The sequence below is a fragment of the Trematomus bernacchii genome, unplaced genomic scaffold (assembly GCF_902827165.1).
Source record: "Trematomus bernacchii unplaced genomic scaffold, fTreBer1.1, whole genome shotgun sequence".
NCBI classification, from domain to species: Eukaryota; Metazoa; Chordata; class Actinopteri; order Perciformes; family Nototheniidae; genus Trematomus; species Trematomus bernacchii.
This window is the reverse complement of record NW_022987698.1, coordinates 1,938,927-1,964,657: the sequence shown is the minus strand read 5'-3', so window position 1 is coordinate 1,964,657 and position 25,731 is coordinate 1,938,927. Positions and strand designations below refer to the sequence as shown.

At 39.7% G+C, this 25,731-nt stretch overlaps 1 protein-coding gene across 3 annotated transcripts in view; it reads right to left on the bottom strand.

The window, feature by feature from the left end:
• Nucleotides 1-24,743, bottom strand: part of uba7 (ubiquitin-like modifier activating enzyme 7) — a 34,191-nt gene extending 9,448 nt beyond the window's left edge. For 2 of the 3 annotated variants that reach the window (XR_004556599.1, XM_034138654.1), the window contains exons 1-21: nt 24,554-24,743; nt 24,292-24,460; nt 23,630-23,764; nt 23,184-23,290; nt 23,005-23,095; nt 22,656-22,788; nt 22,389-22,486; nt 22,164-22,313; nt 21,867-22,031; nt 21,595-21,711; nt 21,416-21,496; nt 20,508-20,663; nt 19,758-19,923; nt 19,442-19,638; nt 18,941-19,005; nt 17,238-17,448; nt 15,344-15,418; nt 14,174-14,375; nt 13,990-14,081; nt 12,111-12,203; nt 10,556-10,747 (exon numbers count right to left, since the gene is read on the bottom strand). Coding sequence is in view for 2 of the 3 variants with exons in the window: in XM_034138654.1 (XP_033994545.1) it covers nt 10,556-10,747; nt 12,111-12,203; nt 13,990-14,081; nt 14,174-14,375; nt 15,344-15,418; nt 17,238-17,448; nt 18,941-19,005; nt 19,442-19,638; nt 19,758-19,923; nt 20,508-20,663; nt 21,416-21,496; nt 21,595-21,711; nt 21,867-22,031; nt 22,164-22,313; nt 22,389-22,486; nt 22,656-22,788; nt 23,005-23,095; nt 23,184-23,290; nt 23,630-23,764; nt 24,292-24,460; nt 24,554-24,600 (2,742 nt within the window). In the remaining variant the exon portion in view is untranslated. The remainder of the gene's footprint in view (nt 1-10,555; nt 10,748-12,110; nt 12,204-13,989; nt 14,082-14,173; nt 14,376-15,343; nt 15,419-17,237; nt 17,449-18,940; nt 19,006-19,441; nt 19,639-19,757; nt 19,924-20,507; nt 20,664-21,415; nt 21,497-21,594; nt 21,712-21,866; nt 22,032-22,163; nt 22,314-22,388; nt 22,487-22,655; nt 22,789-23,004; nt 23,096-23,183; nt 23,291-23,629; nt 23,765-24,291; nt 24,461-24,553) is intronic. The other variant, XM_034138655.1, reaches the window with a different exon arrangement.
• Between the last annotated feature and the right edge of the window lie 988 nt (nt 24,744-25,731).

The window sequence follows — 25,731 nt, the reverse complement described above, 5'->3', positions numbered from 1 at the left end:
CGATCCCCTTCAGGGAGCACAATAATGCTGGTCATGTTGCACAGGTCATTGGAGTGTATTCATAATGCAAGTTTTTAATCTTGCCCTTTAAGACAATGGCGCATTTTTGGAGACAGGAATAAGTCCCGCTCCCTGCACTCTGCCACAAGAAACAGCTCTGCTGAGGCACGCTCTGCCTCAGCTTCATTATCTGGACTGAATCCCAACAGTGGAAACGCTTTTACAACCAGTCGTGGCTAGAGGCCTGTTTCTTCAAAGGCAACGCTTTCTCTTTGGAGTGCTTCAAAGAAGGTTTAGGGGAGGCAGACGGAGGATCTGTGTGGTCTTTTTAGATCATATTTTCAACCTAATCTCCTTTATCTTCTCTTTGCTTCCATTTCTAAACAATCCTGTTAATTTCACAGCGACGTCATGCCCCAGACAAGCCCTTTGACTGAGCCTCAAACACAAGCGCCATTTATTTCTGAATATATGATAAGGATGCCACTGACTACTATAGCCTATATGCACATTTAAGTACAAGCAGATATATCACAAGTTTATTTCAGATATACTAGAGAAGAAACAGAAATAGCTAGAAAAGTAGTGGATAGTCAAGTCAATCTTTTCTCTTCAAAGTCTGTTCACAAGCCTTGGGGTATTACTGCAGTAGTAAAATAAAGCATTTTTGCAAAACTATGTGAAGTATGATACATTGTCTACTAATTGTCACTTGAGTCAGTGTCAGTTGGGGCTGAAGACTATACTGAAAAGTCTGAGGGTAAAGAGTCAGAAAGACTGCTACTAGCGTCACACCCCCAAAATCGCAGAAATAACCGTTGGTGGTTGAGTTGTAGACGCCATGTTGTGGAGAAAGGAAAAATAATATGTGGAATAAAAAACATCTCTTGTTCGGCATCAGTTGGGAAACTGATTCTGATTATGTTATAGGAGGGCAAGGCTAAATTGGTTGAATACTCGTTTAATAACATTTCATGTTATTTAGCTGATGCTTTTTATCCAAAGCGACTTCCATACAGTTCAATACTGTAGACGTGCCAACGGGAGCAGGTTGGGATTTAGTATCTTGCCCAAGGACACTCATACTGTATGTACTGGCTGGGGATCAAACCACTGACCTCTAAAATTCAGCCGCCCCATTTAATGTTCTCTAAACCAGGGGTTTTCAAAGTGTGGGAAGGTGAGCCTCCCCTCAGAGAACATAAGAACAGCGGCGCCCCCCCTCCCAATTATTATTGCTATTATTATTATTATTGTTGTTGTTGCTATAATGCAGGGGTATTCAATTGCATTTCAAAGAGGTCCAGTAAGATCAAATGAAGACTGTTTCTCTCCTCTTGTCTCGTCTCTGTGTGTGTGTTTGAATCTATCGTGCTGACTCACTGAGTGCACCGATATGATTGGCTGAGTAGCATCACCTCCTTAAAACATTAAACAATAACTTTTTAAAACATTTTTATCTTTATGTTTTAAACATGTTGTATAAAACTCCCCCACTACTTGGACTATTCTTTGCACCCCTCTAGAATAAGCCCGAATGGTCTCAACTTATAACAAGATCGCAAGGACACTGGTAGCGATCGGACAATTGAGTGTTGTTCAGTGTGTTGTGGAACATGCGTGTGCGTGCATGAAAATATACCACACACCCAATTACAATAGCATGTTCAATTCACTACCATGGAAGTTAATAAAGTTGTTAAAGTTGGAACAGCCTGTGGACAGCCGTTCTTCCTTGCATGTCAGTCGCTGACACCTTCTTACAGAGGACAGGCAAATCTAGCTGCAGCACGACCCGTATATTTTCGCACGGTGTTCTCAACACATATATATTTTTTTAAATTTACATTTTCAACATCGTGGATAAATCCTTATATGCTCCCGGCAACACACTGAACGTCAACTTTGCCTCCTTATTACACTCACCCCTACTTTAGTGGGAACAATGAGTCTGCGTCTTTGATGCACACAGGAATAAACGCAGATCATCCTCTGGCTGCAGCCTTCACCGGCACTTGCTTTTGATCAAAGTCAATGCGGAAAACCTGCACTCACACAGGTAGGTGGAGGTGAAGGGAATGAGCACTTTTACAGCCTTTTTGGCGAGGTGGGGGAACCCACAGTCTCCACAGACAGCCAAAAGTGTGCAAGTGTCACTTTACTCGTCTTTTTCTCGTTGTTCTTTTTCTCAAGCTGCGCCTCCCCTGAAGCTCTCTGGCGCCCCCCAGGGGAGGCGCGCCTCACACTTTGAAAACCGCTGCTCTAAACCACTAAAAAACATTATAGGCTAATATCATGTAAATCCTGTTTATAAAGTAGATTTGCCCAAATCAGAGCAGTTTATCTTTGTCTACAGGAACATTTTTGTTTATGTTTTCCTGTATGGCTTTTTTTTTACAAAGGAGAAACTGTACTGTCATGTAAAGTGGCCCTTTGTATGATCGGGAGTGTCATCTGCCACCTAATCACTATTGATCACCACTCTCTTTGGACTGAAGACACAGATGGCCGAGACCTCCAACTGCTCCCTTCAGCCCACTTCAACACCCTAGAGATTTGACAGGATACCAGCCACACACGGCCCAAATGAATACATTAAAACAATATATCAGTAAATACATAACAATTTAGTTTTAAACAAGCTTTGCATTTATGTTCTCACAACTCTTGGTTTTGAAGGATGAGTTTGTGCAGGTAGAGGAGTGACAGAGGAGGCTTAGAAGAGTGCTGGTTCGACACACACGCTCAAAGCAGCCCGTTACTTTTGAAAGACTTCCATTGACGTGTAAAACAGCAAACAGAATTTCTATGCGATTGTCTTACAAATGAGAAGATAACAGCGCTCCGCCTGACTGAAAATGACCTGGGGCAGAAGGACAGAGTCAATAAAGTGCTCCTCTTACAAATGGGCCAGTGACATGCTGGGGCCTGCAGAGACACCCAAACAGCAAATGTCTGATAGAAAGAGTTGCCGTTATAAAACAACAAATGATCAATACAATGTTTTTAAGTGAGGCATTGGAAAGTGTAATCAGTGAACACAATTAGCAATTTTTTCAATTCCCAGCCTAAAAATTAATGAGTCTTGTATGTTATACACATACACTATGACTTCTATGATTACTATAGCACATATTGTTTATTGGGATGTAATATAAAATGGGGACAGAGCTGTTATCTGTGCAGTTTTAAGGTTTATTCACAGGGATAAATTCAATAACAACACACAGCTCTGACCATAAACTGTGATCAGTGTGTCCTCTGTTGTTACATCCTAGCTTGTACCATTGATTAAACGCCTGAGTAATCAAAGGTCACACTGTTAGGTTACATGGTGTAATGCTACATGGAATGATGTAACTATTACATGTGCTGGTCACTGGAGCAGGTTATTGATGTATGTTTGTCAATATGAATTGGTCTAGTTCTTGTCGGCATGATAAACTGTAAGATTAACTGATGATGGACACAGACAGATAACATGGGACACACAGTTCAAATAGCATTCATTAAAGCTACATCTGCACAGTTGAAGCATACACACAGACAGAGCTGGGCGATGTATTGATATTATATTGTTATTGTGATATGAGACTTGGTACATTTTGGTTATTCTAATATTGCATAAGTGTCTTTTCCATGTTTTAAAGGCTGCATTACAGTTAATCGGTCATTTTCTGAATTTACCAGAGTGTTATAGCTTTTATTATTTGGTTTGACCCATTTAGCCAATATAATCACATTGCAATGTGAAAGTAATTCATGTCCCCCTGAATTACTATTTCCTTTTTGTGATCCCTAAATGACTGGAGGCCTGCACACTTTGCAGTTGCCTCAGCCCAATACAGGCCTTCTTTGGGCTGCAACAAACATGGAACCAAATAGAGCCAATTTAGTTTTTAACTGTCTGCCTAATGATGTGTGAGCCTTCAAGGCCAGAGCCACCCAGCTTTGCCAAAAAGACTGTTGCCAATTGGTGTGAGTGCCTATCTCATTTATTACAAAAGGAAATTGAGGCAAAACGATTAATTTCCTTGTTAAGCATAGAATTAGCACTCATACACTCATTAGGAGTTATTAACAACCTTATGGATGTAAAGACACGGTTCCAAATCCTTTATGAGCACATTCATGTGTCGTAACTTTATTTATATTTCCATTACAGAATGCGGACATGTGTATGTTGTTAGTCAGTGCCTTATGTGCACCGCCTACAACATGCAGTACATCATGCAGTCTGCAGACGGACTGTCCTGCAGTGCCTCACAGAGCGGAGGACACACTTAATCACAAGTGGCATAATCACATACAGCGACCCATGCTGTAAGGTTTTGTCCATGTATGAGGTAACGGTTCCTGTGTGTTTTGGTCGAGAAACGACTGGACGAGAAGAAGAAAGACAATGGAATGCCTATTGAGTTCATGTGTGAATGCTTAGACTCATGGCATCAGGAGCAGCCTAGAAACTTACATGTAATATCACTAATGACAAACCTGCAGCCCATCTCCTGCTAGCATTAGTGCTTTAATGAGAGGATAATGAAGCAGGAGGAGAGATAGCTTTAATAACTTCCACATGCTGCTTCCACTGAGTGGAACTGGCCTGAAGGTAAGAAGTTGTGAGAAACATGGGGAAAACTTGAGCAACAATGGATGAGGAATAATAGATACATGGAAAGGTTGGAAAGACACAAATTAATTGCTGTTTATGGTTTCTTTATTGCTTTTGGTGTAGAGAAAGTGTTGTTGATCAGAAGTGGATACTCTACTATTTAAACTGGGAAGAAAATAAGTATATAAGCTCCTTCCAGCTATTTGAGAAGACATAATCGTTTTCATCTGCTTTCCAGTTTATTTAACATTCCACTGAATCTACCGGATGAAACACGTGCTGGACACCACAGAAGAAGAAAAATGAACTAGCTATCACAGCACACAGCTGAATTATCATGACCAATACCATTACAATAGTAAAAGCTCTTTTTTTAATGCTATTTAAACAGACAAGTATACACACTGACTTTTATTGAGGAATATAACCTGCCTCACAAAATCTGCTTGATCTACTTTGCATTAATGAAAAATAGACAAGCAGAATTACTTTAATTGATTAAAATGGACTTTGGAAATGTGTAAAGGTTCTAAAAATAAAAAGACTTGGGTACATTTGAGGGAAAACATCCATTAAGTGTGGCGTAAATAACTCATTGCATGCTAGGATTAGTTACTGTTGTTATGTCCGTTAAGATTTTTGTTCCCACAAACAGTTTACAGTGATAACAGCAGGACATTAACAACTCAATATCTGCAGTAATTTTAACAATGTGTCCTTGATTTCATGGCGAAAAACCAGAAGCCTTCTTTTTTCTTCACACACCCTCTAAAGTTGTATGTGTATCTCTTAGAGACCCATTCACATCCCTTTAACGTGGGAAAAGCTAAACCTACAGTACAGTGAGATGTCAGGGTCAACTACAGAGTAGTGACTCGGAAATAGGTTGGGATTTACTGCCTTGCTCAAGGACCCTTCAGAGAAGTAGATATGGACTCATTGTCATCACAGAGGCCTGATCCATGATTCAGCTAGTTAAAGGGCGGGCCTTCCCGTTATTGTGTTACTCATTAAACAGTCTGGCCTGTGGCTTAAATATGTATGTGATGAGGAGATATTTTTTTGGATGATTTGAAAGAGCTGCTAACTACCAAACATCTCCTGCTTTTTAATTTGGCTAAATGGATAGGGTGCATGGTGAATTTAGGAGCTGTTCTACATACGCTACTAAATAAATTATATGAATAAGTGGACCTATATTTGAATGTTCTCTGGAAAATGACTGTTCTTGTCTGATGCTACACAAATAAACAACCCATGTACAGGAATAACATTTTTGTTGATGACAAAAAATGGGAAGCTAATGATTTGTAGGGAACTGAAAACCAGCAGTGACGGAACAATGCATCGTAAACAACACATTACTTAAAAACACAAGGCAAACCACACAATAACACCACCAACAAAAAACCTGGAGGACAACAGAAGGCACAAGCCGTCGATGTTGATCACAGATTACTCATTATCCCGTGAGCACTATTCATGTCTGGGTCTTAAGTTACAAACTGCACAATGCAGCTCCACGCCGGAGCTCCCCGAGGAATACTGAGGGCCTTGGATCATGTTCACCCTTTCTGGCACAGTCTGAGGAGGCCAACATAGATTGAACCACATGTGAGGTAAATCTCCCCCTTTGTTGTCCTCTTTCTCTCTTTGAGCCAGCCCCTCTTATTTGTGTGACAGATGTGCGACCTTCAATTATATAAGTGCTGAAATCACAAATAGAGTAGCTGCAGGTTTGCCTGTAAAACAACATGCAACCACCCTGGATATATTGGAAAAAGGTTGACATAACCTATCATAGTCTTCCTGATTTCTCAAAGGGCATATCCAACAAGAAATGCAAAGGGGGTTTTTGCTGAGCAAGTGATGAATACAAAGTAATCAGAAACAGAGGCTGGAGCAGATGATCTCAAACCCCCTGCCTCCTCCTGGTGCTGTCCAGACCTTACAGCGAGATCACTGGGAAATCTGGTTTCAATACACTGCTTCCTGTGAAGGCAGGAAATACCCGTCATTTCTGCAGGCAATTAACAAAGAACCAGTGTGAGTGTCAACCTTGGAGTGGCTTTCTTGAGATCAGGAGTCATGCCTCTAACACTGTTAATTCAATTAGAGACCGAAAGGGCAAGCTGGGGAAGAAGGGCACAGAGGGAGCGTGAAAGGGCACAGAGTTAAGACTAGGGTGTGGAGGAGGTGTGCAGAGACATGGAAGAGGGAGTATTTACATGGCACACAACCAGCAGGCAGCCCATCAGACAAGCAAAGACAGCAGACACTAAAACAGAGAGCTGCTGGAGGGGTTGGGGATGGAGCAATTTAATATCCAGCTGAAACACGTCCTCCTCTGTCCTGGACTGGGCCGGGTGATGTTTCACTTCACAGGTTTTGCTGGGGCTGCAGCTCGGTTACAGCTGCAGGAGCACAGCACTCATAAATCCTTGTTGTACTTGAATTATCCTTTGGTGTCTTTCAAGGTTTGGTGATTGCAATAACAAACCATGCACTCTCTCTGAGCTCCTATGTGCTGTAAAGTAAAACTGGCAAACAAGATTGCATTTCAACCAGCATTAATTTATCTTTTTCTGGCCAATCCCAAGCATTGGAATAAGATAAATCAAAATCGTAATGTATTACCTACGACCTCATGACTCCAATATTTACTCTCCTTTCAGCTGGGGTCTCCGCCAACTCCTCAGGGAAATATATGCCTCCTTACTGTTGCTAAATGCTCCACTACATAAACTAGCAAGTCACTAACCTTGTCTCAATGCTGTTAGAGGCAAACATTTACCATTTGGTTTAAAATGTTACTGAAACAATCTGTGGGCTGCTGCCTGAAACGGTTGTAGAGATTGGCGAGAGTGAAGCAGAAAATCCATTTGCATGCTGTACAATCATAATATCAACCCGACAGACAACTAAATTGTCATCTAAAGCTCAGGGAATTTCTGAGTCGGGTGATAATCCTCTGTGGGTTCTCCATCATAAGCACCCCCTTTTTAGACTCTAATATATAAAAAAGATTGAATGGTGCCACTTTAATTAAATAGAACATCTGGAAAATGTGAATATCACTGAAAATATGTGTCTAAATTCTGCAAGAAATTGTCATCATAAGAAAGTCATGCTGTATTTTGCAGTTATTTATATATTTAAATGTCAATTTCCAGTAAACCATCTAAACACAATGACAAATAGGGTGCCGACAGTAGAGTAGGACATTCTGGCTTGAAGACTGCAGCTTTAAAACTGTGGCAGCACCATCCGAGCCGAGTAACAACACACTTTCATGTATATATGGTGACGTCTAAATTAGATTTTGTTCAAACATTTCTAGCACTAGAGAAATCCATCTCTGTGAGCTTGCCAGATTTGGTACTCCTTTAATGGCCTGTGCCCTGGACCCCCGGGTGACAAACATAAACACTAGGAGGAAAATGATACTAAAGAATCGCAGTGTTGAGCAGACAAGGACAGCCCCCCGTTTGTTTACATATTTCTGCCTCCATAACATCAGCAGGGAAGGCCAGGGGAACTTCCTATTTTGGGAAACAGCTGCCTTAAAGCAACAATTTCTGGAAAAGGGTTAGCATGGTGGGAGAACGAACTGTAATCTATTTCGGTTAAACAGCCTGTGTGCAGAACAGTTTTGTGTGGATACTGTGGTACACAGCCACATCTAAAACACCTTTTCCTAAAGCCTTCAATCACAAAAAAACATCTCATTAACATATTTGTTCCTCTTCAGAGTTGTGATAATGCAGGTTTCATTACGATGACTGACAAACATCTGGCAAGGCTGTGATGTGGTGGTTCATCTCCACTGTGGGAGAACACTGAGTGGACCACCAATACTACCAGTGAGACGTGAGTGTTGTTACTTGATATTAATGAACTGAGACTGATCTCACGAGGGGAGAGGTCTAAGTCATTGGAAAAGTAAGCCGAGCTCTTGATGCTGCATGTCTGATCAGTGATATTTCACAGCTGCACGTCTGCAGTTGCTTCAAAGGGGGCCTAATAAAACCTTCTCTAATCCTAGACAGATTAAAGATTAAACAGTATTAATAGGTATGTTGCTTTTGTCTCTGCTTCCATTTCTGTCGGCTAAATTAAGTTATTGAATTGAATAATCTATGTTTACATTCTTGATTCCATTTTTGATAAGGGTCCTGTAAATCTGTGAATTACCTCCGCCATGAAGGTTATGTATCAGCTCAGTTTGTCTTTCTGCCATCAGGATTACAGGGAAATGTCTGTCCTGATTTTTAATAAAACATGGTGGAAGACGGCCGCATAGTTGAAGGAAGAAGCCTTTACATTTTGGAGAAGATCCGAATTACAGGCTTGATAAAATAAACTATTTTCACTTTATTTAACACTCTGAAATAGGGCTGAATAATTGTGAGCGGCCCATATAGTGGAAACAACTATAACACAGCTATGGACTTGTCGTTTAACAGTTACCTATGTGGATAACACACTGCAATGAAAGAAAGGGAAACTGGTAGAGAAAAGGAGCTGAACTATTTTCCTACAAGGTATCACGGACAAACTTAAGTTCATCATGAGGACTTATAACTGAAATGTTTTCTTTGGCAGACATTAGAGCGTCTCCCACTCACAAGGCTAAAGCTTTGGCAGCCAACCATTTTTTTCTCTCATCCTCTCTGTGTTTGCAAGTATGTACCAGCACATGTGTGTTCCTCATTTATTGATGCTAGAATTTAACCTAACCCTTAGAATGCTGAACCTCAGCTGAGCCTTTTTCCTCTAGTGGTGACCTCTCTGTCTAAGAATAAAGACACCCAATGCCCTAATAGGTGAAAATACAACACTCTGAGGCTGCTGAAAAAGCCTTGGTCTGGAACATCGAACGTCTGCCCATCCCTCTGACGTAATGATTCAACAATTGAAAATATAACCCCTGACTTTCTGAGTGGTCAGCACATTTTTAGAAGTATGGGAAAACACTTTCGCTGACAACAACTGTGAGAACACCGGGGTCTTTGTAAGTAAGGAAGAAGGCACGCCTGGAACTTCAGAACTGCGCAGAAAGCCACAGCTGCCTCTGTCATCACAGCAGACTTTAATGCAGCTGCAGCATTTCTGCCTGTAACAGAAGCTGAAACCAGACCTACACTGTCTCAGAGCCCCCTACAACTGCAGCCTCACGTCCCAGAGGACACAGTTACCCCACTCGCTGACCCCCAGTGACCCCTGTCTGTCAGAGGTTCAATGCTCCGAGTGAGAACGCTGGAGAGGGCAGCTCCAATATCTGAGGTGAGATATTGAGGGGAAAACAGTAAAGACTTTTAGAGGGGGATATCCTCTTGTACTCTGCCTAAAATTTGAACCATGGCTTTTGAATCTGGCCGGTAGCCATTTGGTGTTTGTGTTTTAAAGCTTGGCCGATACAGCATAAAGAACTTAGTATGACCCCCCTGGTATAACCTCAAACGTTACCTTGAATTTGATCCTAAAAAGGACTCTGTCTTAAGAGAATAAGCTCCTGTCACTTTTGCTTTGAGTTACAGTTGCCTTAAATTCACTTAATTTGTGCAAACACAGAAGCAGAAACGGGTGTGTTTATGCTTTACCTGCACTGAAATGCCCTGAGGATTATACTGAGCTAGCAAAGGATTTAGCTCATATGCTAAATATTGAGAGTCAGCAGTGGTCACTTAGAGCCTTCATTCATGACTTGATACGCTCCAGACAGAGAGGAAGGACGTAAATCTACAAAGAACCAAAAATATTTATTCCCAAAGTAGACAGGCTTAAATTATTAATGTAGATACAGTAAGAGTCTGTCAGGCTGTGTAAAGTGCCCTACTCAGGTCCTGAGTGTGAATGACTGCTTTGTCAATTTTTCCTCTAAACCTTCCACAATCACTGACTGACTAAAAATGGCTGTGGGTGTACAGAGGTGTTACTCACCTCAAAGTAGCGGTTCCGAGACGGCTGGGAAAACAAAATGTGCGAGGTAGCCAGGTACATGTATGCTGTCCGGTAAGAGCTGATCTCCTGGTGGCCCTGGATCAGTTTGTATAGCTCCAGGCACATCAGGCCTGCCACCGCCGCTGTGGTGGTAGCTATGGCTGGGATTATCCTTCCAGCTATGAGCTTACTCTGTGGAGGAGACAGAGGAAAGCACACTATTAAAATGCAGTTCAATAAAGTAGAATTATATGATCATACTGTGTTGTTTTACAATTTGTAAGTGGTGCAAAATATATATATATATATATATATATATATATATATATATATATATATATATATATATATATATATATATATATATATATATATATATATATATACACATACAGTTTATTTACACATTTTATGTCATCTTTAAGGTGCTTGTATTTAACTTGAATTTCATGTGGTGTTTTTTTTAATACTTCATCTCCACCACAATCAGTGGTTGAAACATTTAAGTAAGTGGGTGAGTATATAGACCATATACTTAAAATAGCCATCCAAACAAAACATTAGACCACAAGAGAAGTCATGTTTTAAGTATAATTTAAAAATTGGGATCAAAATGTACTAACTAATACTATTAATGTAAAAGAAGCATTTTGATGTTGTTGGACCTAAAATTAACTACTGTATAAACTAGTTCACATTTTAATCTGTATTATGCATCTTATTCAAAATAATTACTAGGCCTATGTCAAATGAAGTCAGTGGCATAAAAAGTCATTTTTATGATATTCTACTCTGAAATATAGTGGAATAGTAGCAGCAGAACATCACTTAGTTGGATGTAATGCAAAACAGTACAGAATGTTTCATTGTTTTATACATTAATTGTTTTACCTAAGGTACATTTGCCTTTTTAGTGTTGTTGTGTCCTTGGGCAAGACACTTCACCCTAATTACCTCCTGTGGGTATTGTCCACAGTATTTACTGTTACACGTCTGATATGTGTAATATGTAATGTAAAGCGCTTTCGACATTCTGAAAAGCGCTCCAATATATGTAATTAATTATTATTATTATTATTAGTGTATTCATACTGTACGTTTTGCATGAATCCAGGGTTAAATGGTGAATTCAAGAAATATAATTCCCAAACATGATGCCACATGTGTAAATCTCTGTATGATTACACAGGAGTAACCCTCTATTGTCTCCCCTCCCTCAGCAGGACCCTTCCCCCAGTCCCCCATCTGTCCTGGCGGTGTGTCTGCAGCAGCGGCTGGTACAAGGCCTGGCTCAGGTGGCTCAGGTGTCACCTCCCAGGCGACAGGTAAAGTGCTGTGATTAGTTCTGCCCCAGGAACAATGGGTGAGGCGGCTGATTCTGTGGCTTTAGGGCAGGTGTGTGCTGCATTGACTAAAAACATGACCCCAAGAGACGGGGAGCAGTATTCATTGCCTTTTTTCTTATCCATACTGCCACTTCAGCTTCATCCCTCTTTAATATGTTTTCCCTTTCACAGAGATTTGTTTAGATGATGCACGGAGAGAAAATGTTGACCTGGTGCCGAGTGGCTGCAGGGATGTCATAGTTCTCCGCTCTCAGGTTGGATGCAGCAACAATGTAGTCCATGTGGAAGTTATTGTCGTCATCCTGTATTAGGTGAGATAATAAACATACAGTACATCAGTCATTCAAATAGCCCCAAAGCTTGATGCATCAGACAAAATGTATCTGATTAGGTATTGATGTCCATGCCTAGTGACACCCCCCGCAGTCATATGATGCTCAGTGTGGCTGCTTTGAAGGCTTTGTTGTTGTGTCGCTTAGATCAGCCTAATACATGACTTGGTCACCCCATCAGAATGCAGAGGAAATCAGATTTCTGTTGTGATGGACAAGCCCAGTGAGGTCATGCCTCTGCTTCAGCGGCTCTACAAAGGCTAGGAAGGCGACTGTCACTCAGCGATGGCTTTAGGGGATGTGAGGAAGCGGCTAGCTGGCAACCTGATGCATATGAAACCCTCCTACACACATTCCATCTATCCACAGCACGACCTGGGCATGTGGGGATAAACAATAATGAGGAGGGGGAGCACGGTAGTTTGGGGATCTCATTCTTATTCAAGAGGATATTCGATATGTACCAGACATACCTTTTACACCTTCATTACTGCTTCTCCTGAGTCACCCACACTGCCTGCTAGTCATTTCTATAGCCTGTCTAAATTCCTCTAACACTCAACTCTGTAGCTACAGCAACTGCTCCGCTAATATGTCTTTGTTGGAGGTGTATGGTCGGAGGTAAAGGTTTTGTCACTGTGACACACTGCTCGCCTACACACTCTTAATTCCCATTAAGATGAAGAAAAGGTTTGTATCAAAAGGTAAGAATTTTAATTATTGCACTCCTTTTCCAAGGTTTCCCAGGAAACCAAGGATTTTCCTGCAGGGTCAATAGGTCAACAGGTAAAAAAGAGGAGACATTTCTTAATTAGGTATAAGATTAAATGATATTTTGGGATAGACACCCACAGTAAGTCAATATGTTATGATTAAAATATAACTGCATCGTATTCTGCATTTGTTTAGTGTAATAGTAGATAAGATTAAAGAAATGAAATATTTTCTTTGGTCCTTTGATGAAATTTGAAGGAACACATTGCTGGCATTTACAGGAAACATATTATAGAAACTGGCTGATAACTTTAATCCAAAGTCGTTTTTGATTCTGGGTCTATTCAGAGTCTGATCTTCTTTATTCTGATTTAGCTTACTGTGCTGAAGCAACTGTTAAGGATAGACCTTTGGGAAGTTGTTATTTGTTGTATGTCTGTGCTCCCAGATCACTTTATAGAGATATATACCTTATGCTTGGCTCCCCCAGACACTTCCAGGTGACAACTCAGCGCTAAACCTGATTAAATGTCCATACAGTGAGTGACTATTTGTTAATAGGCAGTGAAAGAGAGTGTGAGGAGAGACTGTGACTGACAGTCATACAGGGGAAATCTACCTTCAGGACTCCCTTCACTGATGCAGTTGACACGTGTGCAGACACTATGTCTTTGTCCTGAGTTGTTGAATGAAATGCATGTTTCCTAAAGTCTTATAATACACCTCTTAAATATTAAATAAATCTGTTCCATGTGAGCTGGCAGTAAGATGTTTTTTCACTATGTAAACTTCTTCAGATTCATATATTTAAGCCCCAGGGAGTTTTAACAGTGAAAAGAGAGCACAAGCAAGCTCTGTTTCATGAATGTTTTGAGCAAAAGCAACGATTCGGGTCACTAAGGACCCAAAGACGAGGGGAAAGAAAGTCATATTCTGAAAGCACCCATAGTTCTGAGTGCAGCTCCCTGCTAACGCTAAGCCTCCAGTCTGTCTCTGCTTCTGCGGAGCGTGCAGCAGAGGTGTCACTGTGCTCCCACTCTACCTTCTCAAAGTCCGTGGGGTACATCTGCATGGCTGAGCTTTTCAGAGACGGGGAGGCCAACTTTCCTTTCAGCTCCTCAAGTCTGGCTTTTTCTGTAGCATGGACAAAGAGAGACATGAAAAAAAAGGAATTATTCAAGACAGTGAGTAGTGACATTAAATATCATGGAGTTCAAATAACTCACCAGCATCATCACTGTCCTGTTTTTTGTCCTCCTCCATATCCTTATCAGTGAGGTGAATCTTCACGGAGGACTTGGGAGTGAAAGACGGTACGGAGACTTTCTCTAAGGTTTTTCTGATGGAAGCGCAGTCTGTTGTGCCTTTGATCCCGTAGATCTGCCCGTACAGATTAGCTGCTGCCACCACATACTCCTGGTGGGTACTCTAAAACACATAACACAAATATAAACTTCAAATTAAATCGACACTTTTGTCATGTTTTATCAGAAAACATAATTTCCATATAAATCATAGTTATTCTACCTCTCTTCAGTTGAGTATACTTTTAAATACTTAAATTCCCTGATAAGAATAATTACAAGTTGTTCTAATGTTGCATTGTGTGACTCATAATGCATGAATAAATCCAGCAATTAAATATAGAATAGATTCGCTTTAAATAGAGAATATCTACAGCAGTAAATACTTATGATTTACACACATGCACACCGTAACAGATCATTCATTAAAAGTGAAAACAAATATATTTTAAACAAAGATTTTGTAATACCAATACCACACAGGTGGTAAAGTGGAACTACACAACTAATACACAGTATACACTCAAACTTTATAGGAAAAGGAAAATTGGCACTGAAACCGGAGTGTGCAATTGGATCATCTGTCAAAGTTGAGAGCTTATAAAACATAAGATGACAACATTTCATAAAGATTGAAGGGCAAAATAAACAGTAAAGCAGTCAGATAGCAGTAGATGGAATAAAGGCTGAAAGTACAGTGATGGTTGAAAAGTTGTGTTAAAATCATTAATGCAAGGAAAGCAACTCTTATTCCATTATTTATGTTGTGTGTAAATTTCAGCTGCTTCATTACAACCTTATTATCTCCTTTGTTTAATATTAGAGTATGTAGAGATAATCATCAAGGACGTGAACGTGATAAGAGATTATTATCTGCCTTTCATTATCCATATGCATGTTTAGTGGCATTCACAGATCAGATAAGAATCCAGTACACAGTCAAAGTCGGGAACAGTTACTATCACATCAGATAAAGAAGGAATGCTAACAGTCATCAACAAATACTGTGGCATTTCTGTGATTCCTGTCCCCTGTTTTAGGGTGCATGTCAGGATTACTACTAAAAGAGCAGCCGGACCAGGTTCTACTTACATTGTTGAGGTCAAAGGTCAGTGGGTGTGGACATCTCTTGGATCCAGACCAGAAGGGTAGACCAACAGCAGTCTTCTAAAGGGACGCAGAAGAAAATCGTTTTTTCAGTTAAAATTCGAGATAGCTAAAATATCACATTTACATTTTTGTATTTTATATACCGACAGAGCTCACCGTAGTTATTAATAATACCAAGGTGTAATTAAAAAGGGATCCATTTCTTTATTCCCAATTATTTTAAACTTGACATTTTTATCAAATTCAACATACAGTATGAGTGTATTACTTGGTAAACATCACTGAGTCCTTTACATTTTTGACCCAGCAGGAGGATTCCCGTAGTACTGCCAGACTAATATTGTTATCAGTCTTGTGTTGACAACACAATTTGTATGTCTGATAAAGAAACAAAGAGACTCAGGGCTTTGATGTTTCCAAATGGTCCATATGCTGGAAAGGGAGAGTCCTGTGGTGCCAGTTCTCACAGCAGGAGGGCTTTCTAAAGTAGCCAAAAGGCATCTACTGCATTCTCCTTTTCACAATTAAAAAGGATGATATCACTAAGTTTAAGAATGTATAAGGCGTTCCTATGATACAAATAAGACTAGTCCAACATAGAACCACTGTTCTTTCAATAATAAATAATAGGTGGACTTTTGAGTTTAGAGTGTTTTTTTAATAATACAATTGATTTGTCTATCAATCTTAAAAAAAAGAAGATAATTCATTGTATTTGAGTATTTACAGTGCTAAAAATAACTGAAATGTTAACTCAACACCATGTCTTAAAATTGCTTTATTTAAAACACGAAAAACAAATTGTGTTAAGTTAAATAACTCTCCAGACACTAGTTTCAGCCCTCTTTTATGTTCTTAAACTGCGGTCATTTAATTAGCAAGAAGTGGGCAGCTCACTGTAATGCATGAGTTTGAATACAAAATATGAAGCCTTTTATCTCTACTGTCATGTTAGTAAAAGGTTCAAACACATGCAGAACGACACTTCTATATGGAGGCTCACACTCATAAAATTAGCCGTTATGTTGAAAGTGTGGCCATCTGTCATGTTTGTGTACCCATATTTGTCTGGTTGGTTTGCGAGCGTTAACGGACATCAGCTGCCTTATCATAGTTCCTCAGAAAGTTTGTGGTCCAAAGTCACTTTCCAGGATGACAATGAAACCATAACTCTTGTATACAGTAGTTAACCACAACAGCTATGGAAGGAAAAAGAGAAGCAAAAACATAACTGCCACAGAGTTTATAGAGTGTGTTCTGATTATAACGTGTAACAATCATTTTAGGAAGGATTTTATAATGGTCTCAATACAAATAATGCCCCACATGAAAAATAATTAATTTTATAAGCGAAATAATATGAAAAGTTTAGATTATTTCTCAAGGGAAATGCAGGGGAAAATCACAATTGGACAGAGGAATTTCTATAACCCTGCAGGGACGTTTAATGAAAGCAGAAACGGCCAGTTGCCGGACTGAAGTTAGTGAGGGTTTGTTTGCGTTGATACCGATCCGTGCCCCCCCAGGTGTGACAGCATGATGTGACATCACTGTCTGCATGCTTCACCAGATTACAAACCCTCAGAGCCGCTCAGAGATATTTATCAGAGATGGCTTTTAGTGGTTTCAGCTTTCTAACAAGGTTAATAGTGGTTCTTAAGCCCGGGGAAATATGCTGCAATACACAATGAAGTTAAATGTAAAGAATTAAACACTGACTCGCCTTCCTTTTGTGCTAATGCCACAAGGAGGATTTTAGTTGATTTGTATGCAAGGACCTTACATAAAAAACAGTGCCACTCTGTGTGCATCAACATTGTTCACAGCTCTGTGAAATGGGGCCTTAGAGAGTTATATTTTCCTCGTGTGATTTTACCTCTTCAGGAGGGAAACAGTGCAGAAGCTGGCGGATGTCATTGTTATACAGAGTCTCCCACTTGCTCCGTGCCCAGCCGACACAGTCTTCCCAGCTCGTTGGACGCTGTCCTCCAGCTTTTATGTTCTCCAGGCTGCTACACAACCCCTCAAGAGCCTCCAGGGCCTCAGCGTCTCCCAGGCCAAGAGTCCGAGGCATAAACTCTGGATCACTGCAGGAAAACATACAGAAATTCTTCATAATTTAATGACAGACATAGAGGTATACATGAGGTAATCATTAGAATGCAAAAAGACAAGACCTGACAGGTATCCTCAACATTTCTGGTTGTAAAATACATTCTCAGAGTGTAACCTACAGAATAACAGCTATGACATCTATTTTTCTGGAAGGGAAAGACCAGTTACACAGTGGGAAAAACATTTGAAACGGAAAGCAGAAAAGTGTGAATGGAAAAATATCTGATTTAAGGAAGCACAGAGCAGAATGACTAAACAGATCTTAGTTAATCTGGGTGTAGTCCTGCTAGGGGGATTCCTTTAACGCGTGGCTGTGTACGTATAGGAAGGAAAGTAAGTAATCTTGTAGTGTACTGGTCAGTGAAACTGCAAACCACACACCTGAACAGTTCATGTGCCATTATCATGTTTCAGTTAAACAGTCACAGCCTTGCACTGCAAACACAAAAAGGGATCTGCCTCCACTGTGCGCAGTTACACCTTAACAGGTCTAAACAGGAACATTGAGAGCCATAGTTCTGCTTACAGCTGCACAGGTGGGAGGGTAACACAACAAAATGTGACTGTATTTTCCATGAACTCATCAACAAGGGCTTGAATTTACTGGACTACAACATTTACCTGACCCAGCACTTTTCCATGACTGCAGCACAAAGAAACCTCAGATGAAACACATAATACATGTTTCTACACATCAGTGTGACGGGAGGAACTGTAATGGCTGTGTTGACCAACGATGACCATTTCTGCTATAGGCATGAATTTTGTTTCTGTTTAAAGATGCGAGAAAGTGCACAAGTGCTTCACAATGAGGGGGAATTACATCAAATCTCACAAAAACAAACAGAGACATCTCAAAACATGGCGGGATTAGGGGGGCTCCGGAGCCTCAAAACTCAGACTAAGTTTTGGCCTGGGGGCTCAAATCTGTTACTGTGACATTATAATTAGAATGACGTGTTTTTCATAACAAACTCAAAGATTCACAAGTCGAGCAAATATCACATCTCAACTCAATATGTATATCAGCAGCACACTGACAAAGCCTTTTGTCATTATATAGTACTTTCTTTAAATAGCATTTTATTTAATTATTCAGAATTGTTTCTTAACCACAAAGTCTCTAATTAGTTGATATTTCACTATTATTTGTAGAAAACAGTTTGAGCTGCTAGATAGCTCTAATGGAAGAAAAGAAAGACTGTTAATACTCTTTTACTAGGAGTTTACTGCTAAAAGCCAACTACATGTTTTCCCGTTTATAAAACAAAATAATGAGCTTGAAACACTTCATTAGTTTTGTAGGTTTGCTGGAATGCTTTGTAGGAGAGCAGAAACGCATTGTAAAATGAGAAAGTAGTGGTAATTAAGTGCCAGCAGATTGGCAGCAGATCGTCGAATGTAATTAAAAACGTTTTTTTTGGAAGCCACACTTGTTGTGGAAAAAAGTTAAGCATATCTTACCTCAGGAAAAGATTCACATTGTCAGGTGCTTGTTTGAACAGTCCTTCAAACTGGTCTCTGGCCCACTATAAAACAATATGTACGGAAAATACAATCAGTTAAATAAAAAATACACTGCACACACTACATTTTAGAGTAATTGTATTGCAATGAAAATTGGTACATGCATGTCATGTCATTAATAAGGATTGATTTTGATTCTTTAACTTTTCATTTAGCACCATCATCTGGTCATTATAATGTTTCCAATATTTGTTAATGACCAAAAGGTGGGAGTCCTGTAAAAAACTTCTTCCAAAATATGTTTTCAATAGTTTCAACCTCTATATATTTAAACGAGGTGGATATAAGAATCAGCGGAATAATAAAAGTCAAAAACAATAGATTATAGGTATTGCCTTTTTTCTATCTGTGGTCATTCACTGTAGGTTTTGAAGCAGAAGGAGTTAAATCGATCAGTGTAACTCAAACAAACAGCTCAATTATATGTTAACATGGTACCTGCAGGGTGTGCTCAATGCGGTGAGGGAAGTTCTTGAGAGTGCAGAGCGGGATGGCATCATTAGAACTCGATTTGTCCGGGCCGTAAGACTCTGTCAGGTGAGGCACCACCGCCAGAGTATGACCCCCACATCCTAAAGTTCCTCCCTCCAGCATCGGTTTCTGGTGTTGCACACAGCGTCCGTCAAGGTAGACTCCTGGGAATCAAAAAGAGCAGTTAAAGGTTGTTGTACTAAATGTTGATATGGCTCTGGTATATTCACGGTTGTAATAAAAATAAAAATAATGGCGAGGAAGACAGAGTAAGAGCACTCACTGGCTTTCACATTATCAAGGGCTGCAGCCACTCCATCAAGACCCATGAAGAACTTGTAATCATAAACTTCTTCACTGTCAGGGTCCAGACAATTCTGGTGAGCGGTGATTTTCATCGCTGGGTTCATCTCTCGCACTGCTTTGGCCGCAACGACCGATTTTGGTTTCTGTTTATTTACAGGTGAGCAAGTCGTCAGTGTCATTGAGAGATAATGTTTTTCAGCAAAGTAGAACACAAACAGATGGAGTGAGCAAAATGTTAATGCATACAGAAGGAATATCCAGATTTGTTTTTGTATCTATCAAACGGTTCGAATAAATCAGCAACATCTAAAGCCTAAAGAAGACTTATAAACCGTCTCATTGCTCTCTATTATATAATACTAGATAAAACACAGTTTCCCTCCAGAATCTCAGTGCATTTAATGATTTTTTTGTCAACATACCCTCTAACTGCACTCAACTATGTGTTGCGTAAGTTGTTTAGACACTGGGAGTTGTTTACTCAGATGTTAGTGATCAACTGTCTGATAAACCTCTAAAGTACACAGCAAAACAAAACTGCCACAAATGATGGAACTTGTCAGCAATATGTAATCTGACACAACCTATCTCAGACTGTCACAATACCTTAGCCCCCCCAACTTGTCCCATTAGTAAAGCCCTCTGACCCTTCCACTTAACCAGGTCAAACAAGAAGTAGTGAGCTATGATGGCATGTGAGGTTCTTCATTACAGTGTGTCTTCTCACCCCAATATCCTGAGACCTGAACAAGAACTGTCGATTCAAGTTGGATCTTTCTATGAAGTCCATGTCTGTTACGGTGATGTTCCCTTCTTCTCCTGCACCGAGCCCAATGAGGGCAAAGTTTTTAAGAAGCTCACATCCGATAGCACCAGCTCCAACCTAGACAAATGACGAGAGATACTGTGTCAGACTTTATGTTATATTAGCTTGTGTTATTTTCTAAAGATAAACAAATATTTATATTTATGTTCCAATGTCTAATGTAAAAGAAAATGAATAATCTTTTATTGCACATTCAGGTCTGCAATTTACAATAAATAGTTATCATTATCAATTCATCCGCTTTATATCTAGATTACTTGATTAATCGTACTAAAAAAGTCCATCCCAGTTTCCAAGGTTGTGTCTTTAAATGTCTTGTTTTGTCAGTCCAAAACTCAAAGATTAACATGAATTCAAATAAACAAAGGCAAGAAATCTTCATATTAAAAAAATCCTAAATCTGTTTTTAAAATAATTTATCCTACACAATTCTACAGAGTACTACATTTTCACAAAATAAATTCTGTTGATCTACTAATCGACTAGCTGACTAGTTTTAGCAGTTAAGTTGCACATTACCAGTCAAACTCTTTGATACTTTGAATGCCTTTTTTACGGTGATAAAATAAACACTTGCACGCACTCTCTTTTTTACAAAGCACTCACAACAGTAACAAAATAACACCTCTATAGGAAACAGCGAAAGGGTTTGGCACCGCAACACTGGCAGGAAATGCCGCCCGTATCACAGCCGTTTCCTGCATGTGCCATCATTAAAACCAGACAGATGAAAGGAAAACACAGATGGAGCTCCTGTATTCTCATGCAGAGTCTGCCCCCTGCTGGACAAATACCAAACCTGCCCTCACCAGGAAATACTTCTGCCTTTCCAGCTTCTCCTGGAAGGCTGAGCCAAACACCGCAATCTGTCCATCATACCTCGAGCCTTTCTGTCAGAGAGGAAGTACAAAAATGTTTTTGAGTTTACATCAGAAGTCTCATCAAATGTTCGTGATTGATATATGTGATTTGTTTAAAATGGATAAACCTCTTCACATACTGCTGAAATTGAGCACTCTGCGAGCTGGTCCTTATCTTCAGGAAGGCACTCGAGTGCGTCAAAATATAGCCACTGCTGAAGAGGTGTGAATTTCCCACTACACGCCTGCAGGTACAGTATAGAGTGCACAGAGCAACAGTCAGCTATAAGCAACACCAAGTGCTACGTATACATATATTATACACAATGTAACAATAGCAACGCTATACTCTATCAAAAACTGAGAGGTGAAATGTATGTATGTCAACCTTTTAACTAACCTTAATAACTTCCTGAGCTGCAAGGCCTCCAATAAAAGCATTCACAGGAGCCAAGTCACCCTGAGCTGTGCAGGACAGGATTCTCACAGCAGCTTCATCCAGCTGTTCCAGCTGTGCAACTGTGTTGAGCTCTCCCACTATGGCAAGCAGGGCATCTGCATCTGACTGTGTGGGATTAATTATGAAAAAGTATGTGAAAACAGTCCAATACATTGCTTTTAATGATTATGATAAAACAGAATATCCTATTAAACTTGTTTTGGCAAATAAATGGGCTGGTTTGTAACCTTTACAGACCTGAGACCAAGGATCAGGGAGTCTCTGTTCTTTCTTCACAAAGCCGTGGAGGGCTTGGAAAGCCAAGTGCAGGGTCTTGTGCCTCCATATTTTTCCATAATCATTCAGTTTCAGCAGCTGACGGTCCAATAGAGCCTCGCTCAGCGGTTTCTGCAATTGGTGTTGTAGTTATTTTATTTACAACATCAAAAAACTTCAAACTTCAAACTAAATCTGGATACTTACAAATGTTAGCATGCAGGGCTGTTTAACCTCCGTCACTACTCCACCACGTTCATACTTAGAGAAGGACGAAGTGTCACATATGCTGAAGGAGTAGGAGCCTGGTGAAGGAGTTGATAATGACAGATAAAAAAACAATTCTCCTCACAACTATAACATTCTACTGGCATACTGCTTGGACAGGTAGAAAATGTTGAGTGCCATGTGGCTCATGACTAAACTCTTTTTTGTCAGCTGAGGAAAGAGACTGTGACTTTAGGTAACACTGACCACAGTCTTTGATCTCCACAGGAGCGATGCTGTTGAGCTCCGTCATCCCTTGGACTTCAGAGAAGATCACTTTTGAACCGTTTGAAAATCTATGCTTCTGGTCATCTGTGCAGAGCACCACTCCAGGATTGTCCTAAATCAAAGTCATTTTGACAACCTCCAAAGTTGAAAGACATGTTGTACTAATAATGTATGCATATTTTCAACAAAATCTATAAAAACATTTGGAATTATTACAATCTTAATCGGACAGTTCAGAGATAGCCATATAAGCAGATATCTTTAATTTGTTGATTTGTTAGAGAGGTTTTTAATTTGCCAGAGACATCAAACAAATGGAGGGTATTACCTTAGAGATACTTTGTATCATTGATGATGCGGGCATATCTTCATCCTGGTCCAAGACCTCAAACTGCTCCCCAAAGTCACAGAACAACTGACTGTAAATAAAACACACTGTTTTAACTTATGTGTTCCATGTTTAAGTAGGTTCAAGTGGTTTTTTGATAGTTTGCCTTGTCCACTTACCCACAGAGTCCTTTGGTGTCTGCTACAATGAACTTGATTCCACGTGAATGGCAGAGATCACCAAAACGCTTCTGGTCATCCAGTGAAGACTCAGTGAGGACCACCACCTGAAAAATTGACAGTTCCCTCTCCACTCAGATTGTTTTCCACCTTGTTGTTACTGGGTGTTTTTCTGTGTTCATCTAAGATCAGAGTTAAATATGTTTGACCAGAATCTTTGGACATCACAGCCTTTTAGAAGGCAATTTTTATCCAAAACGCAACATACGCAAGTGTGGCTTGGAAACTTAAAAAATCTTCAAGGCACACACTGAGAGATCTATCTCTAGCAGTTAAAGATTTTAAATGAAAAATATGTCCATATTCATAGATTCTAGATTTTTCAATGAGGCAGTAGATCGCACTGTTTATGTGAAAAAAGCCTTTATGCACCTCAACCTAAGTACCTGAAATTGCAGAAGCAGTTCCTCATCCAGGGGTCCGGTGTGGGCTGACACAGGCACATGTGGGTTCAGGGCAGACAGCTGTTGCAGGGAACATGTGGCTCGGTTCTGACCAAGATGAGACTCCTTCAGGAAAAACTGGTGGGAAAATGAAATTACAGGTTGAAGGTTCACCTGACAGTATCACAGTGACTCATCTGTGAACCGGTCTGTTCAGATGCCACTTGTTTGAATGTTTTGACAGCATGTTTCCATCTAAAAAGAAACCTAAAAAGTTGCCTGACGGAGCAGCTACTAAGCAGTTCTGTGTCATTGCAGTTAGTTTCACTTTTATTTTCAATGGCTTCCATGTCAAAATAAGAATCAAACAATACACATAATTGTATGTTAAAAAAGTCAGTTTTTTTCCATAGCTTCCATATAATATGACACAGCGACTGCTGACCAAGAAGACCAGTGTGAATGTCGAATATGTCGAATGAGTCGAATATACAACCTAAAACTAACTTCACCTGTCATCTAAACAGGAAGTTAAAGTTGGAAAACTGTTGTTGATCTAACGAGAAATTGTTAACATAAATCATAGCGTATAATCTGACACATATATCTCCTAATAGGTTTAATTACTTATGGATCAACAGATTATCAGCACACAGGGTTAGTACCTGGGATGAAAGGTCGCTCCACGCTGCCTGGCCTTCATCCTGTACTTTGACAGACTTCACTCCTGACAGGATCACATTTTTGGCTATTTCTACCCCAAGACCACGCATGCCTGCTATGAGAACACTGGCTGTGCCCATCCGGTGCATCGCCGCGTGACCCAGAACATACCTGTGCAGGTGAAAATAACAGGTGTATCTGTGGACCAGCAGATTTTAAAGTTATACATTTTGATCGGCTGATTGATGAGCGGTAAATACTTACAGCTGTCTGGAGTACAATCCTTCATCGATTTCAACGATTTCTGACATGTTGTTTTCTTGCTGTCTCCAATATGAGGTGACCAGTTTCAAATGAGGGATCAGCTCGAATAACAACCGAACAGATCCAACCAGGAACTAAACAAAAACCGGGTGTGACATACCACAAGATATAACCGTTTAAAGAAAAGTACTTCACTTTCGTTTCAGAAGAATCTTTAGGGTTGTTTTTATTATGTATTTGTTGGGCTGGCCACTAGAGGGCGCGTCAGGACTGTCAGAGTTGAAGCCATGCATTTGGTAATTATTGTAACCACATCCTGCTCCTGTGAGAATGAATCTAAATTATTAAAGACCATTAGAGTGGGTTTTGAAAGCAGTGGTGGAAGAAGAAGTATTCAGATATTTTACTTTGATTAATGTATGAATGCAGTGTCGAATTACTCTGTTAGAATTAAAAGGCATGCATTCTAAATAATACTCAAAAAGTAAAACAACAAAAGGATTTCCCATAATTTAATAATTAAGATAGAGAAAAGAATCCTAGAAATTATACAGGGTGTCCTCTGCATTTCAGTAAGGTTCGAGCTGGTTTGATTTACTTTATATTCAGCAGAGTAGAAGTATAAAGTAGACCTACTAGCATAAAATGGTGTAAAGTATGAGCACTGCAGATGTTTACTTTAGTAAATGTACTTAAGTGCAATGCACCACCTGTTAGAAGCTAGAACTGGAAGATTTCAGAGTGAAAATGTATTATTCACTCATTGTAGAAACACACTTTGAAGGTAAGTGATATTTTTATTTATTTATTTAGCTGCAGACATTTATAAAAAAATGTCTTGTAAAACTTGTATTCTGCCTTTTGTTACTTATTGACCTTAAAGCGCCGAATGATTTAGTTTGATTTCACATTGTCCACACATGTATCTGTGCTTCAACTAAATTTGAGTTTAAGACACAACTAGTTTGGAAGCCAATTATTGTTTATAATTATGCAACTTATACATGTGTGATTATAGGAGGGACTTCTACATGTTGCTAAACCTTTACATTTACAAATAACAAATATTTGCATATTTAATAAAAGCAGAGCATTTTTCTGTGCTTTAAAACATGTTCATGATTATATTACACTGATACACCCTATTATTGCTTAATGTGGTCTTTATTTTTTAACAA